The 12,510-nt window shown below is 41.9% G+C and overlaps 1 protein-coding gene across 13 annotated transcripts in view; it reads left to right on the top strand.

The window, feature by feature from the left end:
* The window catches only part of SLC6A6 (solute carrier family 6 member 6), a 90,649-nt gene extending 78,416 nt beyond the window's left edge, over positions 1 to 12,233 (top strand). For all 13 annotated transcript variants that reach the window (XM_075095972.1, XM_075095975.1, XM_075095968.1 and 10 more), the window contains 6 exons: positions 1,377 to 1,489; positions 4,140 to 4,277; positions 5,324 to 5,426; positions 6,348 to 6,448; positions 7,139 to 7,309; positions 8,820 to 12,233. In XM_075095972.1, coding sequence (XP_074952073.1) covers positions 1,377 to 1,489; positions 4,140 to 4,277; positions 5,324 to 5,426; positions 6,348 to 6,448; positions 7,139 to 7,309; positions 8,820 to 8,960 — 767 coding nt within the window. In that variant the 3' untranslated portion in view covers positions 8,961 to 12,233. The remainder of the gene's footprint in view (positions 1 to 1,376; positions 1,490 to 4,139; positions 4,278 to 5,323; positions 5,427 to 6,347; positions 6,449 to 7,138; positions 7,310 to 8,819) is intronic.
* Positions 12,234 to 12,510: the final 277 nt, after the last annotated feature.

The following is a 12,510-nucleotide window of genomic DNA, read 5'->3' as shown; positions in this document are numbered from 1 at the left end:
CTCTTTCTCTTGCTTCTTTTTCCATCTTTCTTGTTGGAAAGGAAAAGTGGGAGGTAGGAAGAGCAGTGTTAGAGATTTTTCTGTACAGATCAGAGACTGCAGCAGTTTAAAACCATTCATTTTCCTATTGAAAATTACTTGAATCCACTTCAAAATTGTGGAAGATGCTGGGTTTTGAGGCTCCTTAAAACAAACAAGCAGATGAGCCAGGCATTCCCAGGTTCAATATTAATTTAAATCTGCCCTCAGATTTTTTTGTTGGCTTCACAAAATTTCTGCAGCCACTTAAAGCCTGCCATAAATGCCAGATTGCCAGTGTTCCTGTCTCCCACTTGGAGAGGGTTCTTTCTCTCTCAACAAAAGCTCTCATAAGCAATAGCTGGTAGCACCTGGGTCCAGGTGAGAGCGCCTTTGGAGATCAGCATGCGAGAGCACTGCACGTATGCTCGGTGTGTGGGTGTGAGTGAGATGCCGTCTGGTCCACAGCGCAGACGAGACCCAGTCTAGTGAAGAACCCTTGCAAACAAGGCTTTGGTTTCCACGGCAGAAAAGACAGGCTCTTAGCCCCAGCCCTGCTGGTGCTCCCAGACTGTTGCAATCCATCCTGCAGTTGGGGCTGATGTTGGTCATATTAGCATCACTGTGGCAGGTCTGCCTAGGGTGGCCGGGTAGGGACAGGCGTTACGCCAGCATGGGGAAGTGATTTTACATAGAGTGATTTTACACACCAGCAATTCCTGACACAGGAAGCATTTTTTTCAGGGACCACAGCTGATATAATTAGGAATAGCCTGATCACTTCAGTGCAGCAGTGAGGGTTTGCAGAAGCAAGGGAGCAGACTCCTGGAGTGCAAACCCCCCACTAGAAAAGCCGTGTTGGGTTTGGAGGTTACATACAGAGGGAGGCAGTGGTTGCAGTAGCAAAGATCCCAGGGAGTGTTTGTAGCAGAGTCCCTTCCCTGCATGCAAAAGAGTTTCATCATCATCATCTTCATCGTGACCATGTGGGCTAGCAGTGGGATTCTGCCATTCCCCTGGGTCACCCCTTCTCCCCCAGCCCCAATACTTTCCTGTGTCCGAGTGGGGCAGGTGTAGGACCACCTCCATTATTGGCATGTTTAAGGCAGATGTTAAAACTGGTGATCTGTTAGCCATGGCCTCGGGGGTTTGCCTGTGGTTTCTGCTGTAGTCATGCGTGCTTCGATTTCAGATAAAAGAGCCAAACTGTTTCACTTCTGGTATTTCCAGCTGCGTTTGGATTTATCTGAACGGAACCAGGCATTCCTGCATTTGAGTGTGGCTGCCTTTACCAAAGAGCTGGTACTTACTATTTCTTTTCCCTTCCCTTCCTGCTTCCCTATTTTCTCTTTCTCTAGGTCCAGGCCTGGCCTTCATTGCCTACCCAAAAGCTGTGTCCATGATGCCGCTGCCCACCTTTTGGGCAATCCTTTTTTTTATTATGCTTCTGTTGCTTGGACTGGATAGCCAGGTTAGTACAATGGGTAAGATAATATGTGGCTTATTGTCTCAGTGCTGCTGACGGAGAAAAGCTGCTTTCACAGGCATGAGTTAAGGAGAGAATACCTGTAATGCTGCTTAAGAGGAATCCATTTGGGTTGCTTTTTAGTGCAGGGGCTGCATTTGATGAATCTTTTGGTTGATAGTCAGTATGATGTTGCTCAGTAAGTCTTTGTCATCAGGAGTTAATGGAGTCCACAAGACTAGGGCAGTACTCCCTAACCTAAATAGCAGTCCCAGTCTGGCCGCACAATACTACCATTTTGGTTGTCGTGCAGTATTTTCCTAATTTGGAGAAGAGCTTAATTATTTTAAAACATAGAAGGCTACAGCAGTCTACTCCACAGAGTACTTTGTGCCATTGCAGTCACCTGCAGTGTGTCATTAAAACACTTTGTAAGAATTAATAACTACTAGGAATATAGACCTTGACAGTTGCCAAGTGCCATAAAAGAAAAACAAGGCCATCGTGAGGCACAAAAAACACAAAATGTTTTGTACAGTGTATCCAGGGTGTCTTCGTGAACAGTCAGAGGACAAAGCCACAGCCTTTTTTGGTGGCCTTAGGCTTGGAGCTGCTGAGCAGCTTGGGATTCTGCTGACTTTCACATCACCAGTGCACATTCAGTACCTCCAAACAGGCCAGAGAGTGTCTTGGGTTCCAGCTGTACTAATACTATAGCATACACTGCTATTAATTAGTGAGCATGAAAAAAATCCAAAAGTTCAGTCCAAGAAGTTAAGTTATTTTTCCCAGTCGTTGCTTATAGGAATGTTGGACTAAATGCTGCCAAAAAACCTATAAATCATTTCTAGATGGAGTCCACTTAGAAGGAAACATGGGTGACCAGGGATTATGCAGTAACTACACATTCAAAATTGCCAAAGTTTTCAGGGCCACAGGCAACTTTCTGCACTCAAATGGAAAGTTGCTAAGATTATAAAAACCCGGTTGGTAAGGATTAAATGTTGACTCAGCTTAAATGCTCTCATATGAGGAGAGATCTGTAAATGGATTTTTTACCCGGTTGTTGTATACTTAGTCTCTTACATTTTTGGTACTCCATTTGCCCTAAATTGCTCGTTACAGCTTAATCTTTGAACCCTAGTGAGCAACTTTCAGTCATTCCAAAGTAAATGTAAAAGTGCCCAATGCTGTGGTTCAACAACCCTGTGCTTATGCAAATTGGAAGCTGTCTAGTAATTTCAAAAAGCTCCTCACTGTGTGGAATGATTAAAACTAATTGGAGCGCTTAATTTCTCTCCTCCACCACTCTGGTTTTTTGGAGTGCAGTCAAGCAGGTTTCTGGAATGCCGAGCAGTTTAAGATCAAATCAGCCCAAAGGAAAGGCTTGCATTTAAAAAGAAAACCAGTTTTACAGAAGTCAAAGTAACAGGACAGGAGGCCACAAAATCTGGTGGAGTGTTTGCAGGACGGTCTTTATTTCCAAAATGGAGCTTTAGCTTGTGGTCTAAAGAGGGTAGAGTTGTTACAGGGCACTTATGGGTAGGAAAAGCTAGCTTTTCTTGAAATAATGCTATTTCTTAGACTCCCTGTGATAACTCTTAGTTCTAAGATGACGTATCCACTTGAAGTGAAGATCATTTTCACAGAGGCAGCCTTGGTTCTCCATGGTATCCTAATGTCTTCAATCAACTTGGTGTTTTTGTACCTTGCCAGGCTGAAAGTACAGACCAGCTGAATGATCTCTCTTCCAATTTGTTCAGTAGTTGCTTTTCTCCATGGGTGAAATGCACCTGGTTTTCGATTAACTTTGAACTTCTATTCAAATCCTGTTTGGGTTATTTGGTTAACTCAAGTTACACATCTTACATGTAGTTTTCCAATGGCAAGTAAGTACAAATGCAGTTACCATGATGCTAGATAAAGTAAATTTTTTAGCTCATCTATTCAGAGCTCTATTTTTGGTTTACACATGCAAACAGTTTACCAAATCTTTGTGTGGGGACTGTATCAACAGCTCCATTATTGCTGCAGAGGTACCCCAGAGCCTCAGTCAGATGTACTCTGCTCACAGGGTCAGAAAAGACAAGTTCAGTCAGGAAGTGTTGCTTTTTCACATCAAAGTCTGCTTTCCCTTGGCTGGATTTCACTAGCACACCCAGGAGTAGCATTATATCCAATTGTGGAATTATCCTAACTAGTACCTGTGAGGTTTTCTGGCACATCAAAAAAAGGCTGGGAGGTATTGTCCTAGCTTAGGCTTTTTTGACTGTTTTCTCTCTGCCTCTTTTCTAGTGTACATCTTGTATTCATCTGGAACAGCTACAACATAAAAGCCATATAAGTGCCTTCCTGTCATCAAATCAAGTTCCTTTTCCTTTATCCTTGCAGCTTGCATTTACAGAGCCCCTTTGGTAGTTCATAAGGCTGCTAGGAAATGAGCAGCAATTCTGAAAGCTTGCTCCAAGCTGAAAACTACCCCCACATGTCAACCTCTGGGTTACAAAGAAATGGCTTCCAATTTATTCAGAGCAGCATTTTGCCACAGAGTACAGTCAGAGTGTTGCTGTGGAGGCTTTGTTCAAGTATGAGCCCGGATAAAATGAATGGCGGGTGATTTTCAAGTCATGTTTCTTTGTTGTTGTTTCCCCTTTAGTTTGTTGAAGTTGAAGGACAGATCACGTCATTAGTTGATCTGCACCCATCCTTCCTAAGGAAGGGTTACCGACGGGAAATCTTCATCGCTATAGTGTGTTTCCTTAGCTATCTTCTGGGACTAACTATGGTGACTGAGGTAAGTAGCACCAGTACTTTTTTAGCAAGTTTTTAGACCAATTTTAGCTATGAATGAGACTGCACAGAGTTAGCCACTCAGAGGAGTGGTGCTCTTTAGATCTACAGACCATCTTTCATCCCTAGATCTGAAATCATTTTGAAAGGGAGCTACATATTCCCCCCTTTTCAGTCAGAGGAACAGAGAAATGAAATCTCATTAAATTCAGTCTGATCTCAGGTACTAATCAACATGAGTATGAATATTAACATCTGGCTTCAAATGATGAAACATTGGGAACCTTCAGCAGAGCAGGTTAAGAATCCATCCAGTGCATGCAGGGAAAGAGATTTTTATCTTAGTTACACAGATTTTAATCAATTAAATACCTCTGGATTTATTCTAGTATAAACAAGATGGGAATATGTTCCAGTGGCTGTACTGTTGTGATATTTATCTCCAAAATAAAATCCAAGCCGGCTTTTAAAAACAACTGGAAGAGCATGACTGTGAGAATTAAAATAACACCTGCAGCAGAGGTGCCTAACAAACACAATTTTTCAAGTAAAAGTGCAGGTCAGTGTAGTGAGAGCAAAGAGTGTAACAGCATAGTATAAGTAAATAGTTAGAAAGACAAAAATGAAGTCTTCTCATTAAAAAAGTCCTTCCACCAATTCATAAATTAAGACCTTCCTGATGAACTGACTTCCATTTTTAGTATTTTGGATGTGTTAATGTTAGGAGGCGACCTATTATTTCTTTGCATCATTTGTTTCTATAAATGCCCATCCTAAAATACTTCTAAGAAGGAAAGATTTAAGTGGCTCAGTAGATTATACTAAGTGGCTTAATTTTGTTTAATCATCATCTTGTTTGGATGCTTGTAGTAAACATGCCTGTTCCCTGGGGAAGGTAATACTAAATATTTACCTTACCTGCTTGCCTGGTATTTCGTCTTGTTAGACAGCAATCATTAGGATATGTCAGTAGATGTTACTGGGAGCTGAGCCTGAAGTATTCAGCTTTTTTCCTGTTGGATCCTAATACAATGTGTCTCTCTTTCACAGGGTGGCATGTATGTTTTTCAACTCTTTGACTACTATGCAGCTAGTGGTGTATGCCTTTTGTGGGTTGCATTCTTTGAATGTATTGCTGTAGCCTGGGTTTATGGTAAGTGAGAATCCTTTCATCTGATATCTTTTGATGACTCAGTGACAATATTGTTAGTCAAACATTTAATCATCAGCCACCCCAGAATCTTCTTCCCAGCAACAGACACATGCCATTAATATAAATTTGCACTGACCTCTTGGAGACAAATTTGCATCTGGGATGAAGCCAGCCTCCAGTGTTCTTCCACACAAAAATGAGTATTTTTCCATTGCTAATTAATAAAGGCACAACTAAGCATTCACATGTGTTAAGTTTAGAGATGAGAGTTGAAAGTTTGGCCAGCCGTGAAAATTTCTGTTTGTCTCTCAGAGAATTTCCTTTCAAAGCTGTAATGTCTGCAAGGGGCAAGCCAACCAAATAGGAAATACAAAAAGAAGGCTGGCAGAAAAGTATATTCTCTCCCATTATTGTTAGGCAATGCTGAGTACCAAGGTCTGACAGTAGCCTATGTAGCTGCATGAGACGGTAGCTGAGGAAGGAGATCATAAGTTGTTTGACGCTTAGGACTGGTCATTTCCCTGATTCTTCATGTACTCCATCTCCTTAGGAAAGCCAAAAAAAAGCCTTCATTTTGCATCAGTCAAATTTCTGTGGAAGCAGGGTGCACTGTTTGCAGTTGTGGGCTTCCCATGGTGATCCCCTGGCAAGATCAGTGAGACTGTGGGGAGAAGATTGGGCAGGAGGGATTAGCATTACACTCCTGCATCTATATAATGAGGGGTGTGTAGGATGAGATGGTTCTGCAACCTTTGAGCTTCTCAAGGAGAAAATCATCTTGAACTTCAGAGCCATGGGAGGCATTTGAACAATACATCTGACACCCTCATCTTCCCTTTAAATATCCCTTGTGGGGGGCTAGGGAAGCAGCTGTAATCCTACATGCTTGATTCTGATAAATGCGCTCACTATACATTATAGGCGCTGATAATATTTATGATGCCATTGAGGATATGATTGGATACAGACCTGGTCCCTGGATGAAATGGAGCTGGATTGTGATCACACCAGTTCTTTGCGTGGTGAGTACTGACCTGGGCTCTTTCAAGTCTTCCATGTAGCAGCTCTGAGCCACCTCTTACTACGTCTCTTCAAGTGAAGGCTGTTGCATTCAGAGACCAATTTGCAAAGAGCTGCTGGAGGCTTGAACATAACCCTCAAAGACATCATCTTCTCAGATGTTAGCTGTTAATGTGACAGCCCTCCGCTGTGCCTGCATAAATGGCAGTAGTCTACATTTGAGTGTTTTTTTCTTAGGATTGACAAAATATTACATTCTTGACACAGAAAACTCACTCTCCAAAGAGCAGTCCCTACTTCAAGTGATAGGACTACTAGGCCATTTTAACAAAAAGGCTTGAGCAGTGTGAGGCAGCTTGAAGTATTTTGTTTGCTAGAGCGAGCACCCCAGTAAGCTCCTTGCAATGCACAACAAGTACATGAGCCCTGAAAAAGAACAGGCAACGTACTGCAGCTCTTCATCACCATTGCTTAACACCCTATTGTCAAGCAACAGTTTACCTTTAAGCAGATACAGATGCTCTTTCAATAATTTAAACAAAAGAATAATTTCCCCATTGGTTTAAAATACATATGGTATCCATCAGCTCTGCCTTTCACTGCCTGTCTTCCTTAAGGCCGGTGGTAGCACCAGAGCCATACAGCTTTCAGCATTTTTTGAGCCTCACTTTGTTTTCCTTTTTCATCTACAGGGGTGCTTTATCTTTTCTTTGGCCAAGTACAAACCACTGACCTACAACAAGGTCTACACATACCCAGACTGGGCAATTGGCCTGGGCTGGGTTCTTGCCCTTTCCTCCATGATCTGCATCCCTATGGTGATGGTCATCCGCATCATACAGTCAGATGGGTCGCTTATTGAGGTAAGAGCAACTAGTTGTCTGTCTAGAGGAGCAAGGGAGCCCTAACTCGCTGTGTTTTATACAAAATAATCACAATGCTTGGAAAACTGCCACCTTGTCCAGGTAGGGCCAAGTTGGGTACCTCTCCTGCAGTGAATGCAAATAACATCAGCTGTCCGTTGGGCAAACAGTAGCAGCAGAACAAACACAAAGCCTTCTGTCCTCAGGCAAACACCAGGTGATTTTCCTTGCGTCCCACTTCTGCAGTTTCTAGCTTGGCAAATAGTTGCCTCCATGTGCAGACAAGCGCTCAAGGGTGCTTCCCAGTGCCAGATCTCTCTTCTCCAGCCCATGGGGACAAGGAAGCACCATCCTACAAATTACTGAGAAAATGAGAGAGAGAGAGAGAGAGAGAGAGAGAGCTGAGTCAAACCCAGCTGTCTAAGAGCTCACTGAATTTCAGGGAAATTTGGATCCAGCTGTGGATTGTGTGACTCTCAGGCACGGCCTTCACTCTGGGGGACTGAATAAAGGTCAAACACTTATGCCAGTGAGCCTGACTTTTTAGCTTTTTAATTTTTTTTTTATTCCTAATGAATCAAATCAAAACACTGGATCCAGATTGCCCTGATCTTTGGAAAACTTTGGGTTTGAGTCTGACTTGACAGTGTTGCTTCTCTCAGCTTTTGATTTGCAGGCAATCTCTTGCCCTTCACAGTTTAGCACAGGTTCCCCTGATTTATTTTTTGTCCAGTGGAAATTTTTTAGAGACTGTGTGAGCATGAAACTTAGCAGTTCTCTTCTAAGGTTTCAGATCAGTTTTGTTTTTGCCTAATGAGATGGTCTTAAATGCAGCCCAGGGTATTCTTGGAGGAGAAAGTAGGACACTTCAGGTTAGGAAAAAAGAGAGACTAGAACAAAAAAAAGAATGTTTCCCAGAACATAAATGCTTGCATTTGTTTTCATCCAAGTCTTAATGGTCTTTTTCAGCTGTGGCCAGAGCATTTTCATGAGTGTTTATTTTCCTGCCTACATTGTCACTATCTATTGAGAGACAAGCCTAAAAGTAGCCAAAACACTCCTCAAAGACCATGTTAGGAAAGGAAAAAGAGTAAACACTGGTCAGATGCCATTTAGTTCTTCCTTTGTGAACTTAGATGTAGGAGAGAAGTTGCCACTTGGCAAGGAATGGCTGGGCTAAAAGGCAGAGCTGTTTCTAAATGAGGAAGGAGAATGCACATAATTTGAGCAGCAGCTGCAGCACTGAAAGCCCAATGTGCAGGATGACGGATAATGCCATGAATGCCCTCTCGTGTCTGATTTCCTGTGTCAAATCAGGCTCTGCAGCTGAGCAAAAGTTGAACACGGTGCTCTGCAGCCCAGGTCCCCACATTCTTGCAGAGCCACGTGGCATAGGCATGTCTCTGATGGCCACCATCCCCATCCTCAGATTGCCACGTCCTCCATCCTGCCCATAGAGATTACAGGGACTACTTGGTCTTCTCACCTTTGCTTTTCTTCTTTCTTGCAGAGGATAAAAGCGGTGGCTGCCCCCAAGGAAGTGAATCGGTGGTCCAAAGAAACAGAGAGCGGCACCCCCTTCTGCCCCAATGGAACTTCGAATGGCGGATTGATCAAGCCAACTCATATCATTGTGGAAACCATGATGTGAGCTCTCTCTGTGAGAGGATAAACCTGCTTTAACTGCCGTTTACTAACCATAGATTCTCATAGGACCAGGTTTACAGAGCTTTATATTTGCACTAGGGTTTATTTTTATTTCTCACAGAGAAAGTTATTTTTTGTGTGTGGTTTTTTTTTAATATTTTGTAAAGTAATCACAGCAGATGTCTCTCTGTAGAGGGAGAGCTTTCATATCAGACTAGACATATTACAGGAATTTACTATTACTGGGGTTTTTTTAATATATATCTCTTTATCTCTAAATATTATATACCTTACCACTTGAATTGATTGTCTTGCCAGCAATACATTCAAGTCTCAGAACGCAATTTTAGGTGCTGGTATGTTTGGGAGCAGGGTAACCTACAAAACACACAAAAGTAGCTCTGTTGAGAGATAGATTGAAAAAAAGACACTGTTTCAAGACAATTTTCAAAGGTGTAGTATTTCCACCCTCTGGTTCAATTGTGGTAAACGACAGGCTTCAGGGTCATATCAGGGAAAGGGTACAGTTATGTTTAGCACAGCCCCTGAGTAAAGATACAGCCAGGCAGCTGGAGCAGAGAGTTTGCAAGGGAGGCAGAGAAGCTGGGTGTGAAAAGCCTCATGGCCATCCCTCCCAAGCATGGCATTGGGACCCTGTCATGCAGACAAGAGGAGAACTTTAGGAAGGCGTTTGCAGGATTTGGCATGGTTCACTCTTTTTTTTCTTTCTTTTTAAATTTTTTTTGTTTTATTTGGTTTTTTTTTTAACTTAAGTAAAATGCCTGCTGTTTGTGCATGAGCGGAGAGGTTGAGTACCTGCTCCTGAATTTTCCAGCAAAGCATATTTTAGTGTGGTGGCACTGGTGTAAACTTGAATTCTGCAAACTGGGAAGGGCAGCCGGTCCCAGGGAAGTGGGGGCGAGTGTCCAGGAGCTGTGAGGGGAAAAACAACACCTGCTCTCTGGGTGCCTCAGACATTGGCTTGCTCATTTGTTTGTGTGTAAATTATTGGAGTGTAGTTTTGGTCAGAAAAAATAAAAGAATCCCTTCTGGATTCTGACTGTCCAAAGGTGAACACAAACCAGGTCATCCCCAACAGGCAGAACAAAAGCACTCACCTACACCTGGTGTAACCGGTATTTATAGCAGACACATTGTTAATAATAATAGTAACAAAGATAATATCATCACTCAGCAATCAGATGCTTTTCATCCATGTATCTCAAAAATGCTTTGCCAAGTTTGGTGACCAGGATTTGCTTTATTTATTTATTTGGGGGCGGTTCATTGCTGTTTGGGGAACAGGCAAAAGGACAAAGTCTTTTGTCTCATGTTACTAAATAGCAGCAGTGGACCTAGGGCCCCCAGTCTCCTTGCCCACCATTGGGTTAAACCGTAATTTTTTTTCTTTTTTAGGGGGATTGGAGGGTGGCAGAAATATTTATGAGGTTTAGGAATCTCATGTGCTGAAGAAATAGGGCTTTGAAGATTTTAAGTTAAAGCAAAGGGAACATATAACACTGGAATGCTTTGTATTTGGTCAGAAAGAATTGCGTATCGTTCCAGGGTAGGCTGGGGAGTGAAGAGAAACCACTACAAGGAGCGTAGGAGTGGGCGTTCCACTTCGTGTGGGCTAGGTGGATGTTTCCATGGGGAATTGCTCCCTGAAGACTGTCCAAAACATGGACAAAATCCTTTCTTTGTTTTTGGTTTGTTTTTTTTTTTTTAACTTGAGCAGGTTATGCTGGGAACAGGTTCTCTGGCGAAACTCAGCCTTTTCTTGTGGGCATTGTATTAGAGGGAGAGGTCTTTTTTTCTTCTAATAATACCACAGTTAGGCTATTCGAAGGTATTTAGAGGAAATGCTTGATAAAAACAGAGTTTGTATCTGTTTATTCTGCTGTCAGCTTAGTCTGTCAGGGCAAAGTTTGTCATTTAAACAGGAACATATCCAGTTCTTAACATTCCTACACAGTAGTTTTATTTTATTTTTTCTTGTCCCGTGGGCTAACTGGCTGCAGCAGCACAAACACTTCTTGATTAGCTTGTTGGTTTTCCTGTAACAGAACAGGGGTGATTTAAAACTTGTGAGATGGACCAAAATAATAATAATAAAAAAAGGAAAAAGTAGCTGCAACTATAACTTTCAAAATCTTTCTAGTTTGAATTTGTACACATTTTTACATCAGGTAGCTGGCTTGCAGCAACAAAATCAGCCATGGCAGAACTGCTTTGGTTTTCTTTTTCTGGTTACCATATTATGAGACTTACAAATGAAACTGTTCCACAGCTGGAGATGGCAAACATCCAATGTCACCTGCTGGGCCAGTGGCAATAGCCATCTGAAGGTCACTAGAAGAATTCCACGAGCCAGTGGGTGTCATCAAATGTGCCCAAAACAAAGAAATATGCATACAGCTTTTTTTTTTTCTTAATAGCCTTTAACCATCAAAGGCAAGGAAATGCAATCAAAGATAACTCTCTTAGTGGGCTTCAGCTTGGACCCTCATTTTTAGTGTCTGCAGTAAATAGACACGCTTGCCTGGGTAAAGAAGCAGTAGCAGGTTAAAGGGGGTCTAAATTAATGGTTTCTGTAAGTGCAGATGAAATACTGATGCTTATTTATAAATACCTACACATCATCATACAACTGTGTTTGAGATAATAGTTTGCACATCACTTTCATGCTATAGAGCTGAGACAAGCTTTAGTTAGGGAAAAATAATGGTTTGGCTTCATCAAAGATGTCTCCAGTAAGTCAGCTGGGTATTTAGCCATCTCCCACATTGTGGAGAGCATCTTTGTGTTAAGAACCAGAGGGCTAGTACTACACCTTTCAATGTACAACTACTAGAGAACTAGAACCCAGCCCCATTTCAATACGAACTGTGCCATTCAAATCAGTCGCTTCCATGTACCAAGTGAAAAATGTCTCGCACATATGCAACAACCTCATTGAATTGTTCTCTATGTCAGCTCCTCGGGCCCTGCTGTGCTCTTTAGCATGACTGCAAGGGAGGCCTGGGACTCACGAAGAGCTAAGAAATTGTTTCTGGAAAACAGTTCCCCTCTCCCTTCTTCTCGCCCCTCAAAAAAAACCCCAAATTAATTCTTCTTGGTTTATCTGGGGTTTGAGTTCCAGTGAGCACACTCACGTTTTTACAGTTTTGGGTTTTTTTCCTAACACTTTTATCAGATTTCTGAACTTTTCTTGGTGATAAATTTGCATTTCAACATGATCCTCTGCCAAATTTATTAAAAAATAGTTTTTTAAAAAGTCTGTGTTTTCTACCTATTTCTGACTCCAAATACAACTGATTTTTGTTTCCTAATTTACTTGTTTAAACACTTGTGACCTATTTTATGTAAATGAGGAACTCTATTTAAAATATCATGACTAGTCATAGATGAACTGGTTTGGATCCAGGGAAAGGTTAGTGCATTTTTGGCATGACAGCTTTAAAACTATACCCCTGAGTTTAAAACCAGAATAAAACAAGACAAAAAACCCCCACACCTTTTCATATTTCATACACCTTTGTATTCATGGGTTC

The sequence above is a fragment of the Phalacrocorax aristotelis genome, chromosome 6 (genome assembly GCF_949628215.1).
Source record: "Phalacrocorax aristotelis chromosome 6, bGulAri2.1, whole genome shotgun sequence".
Taxonomy (NCBI): Eukaryota; Metazoa; Chordata; class Aves; order Suliformes; family Phalacrocoracidae; genus Phalacrocorax; species Phalacrocorax aristotelis.
This window is presented reverse-complemented; position numbering and strand designations above follow the sequence as displayed.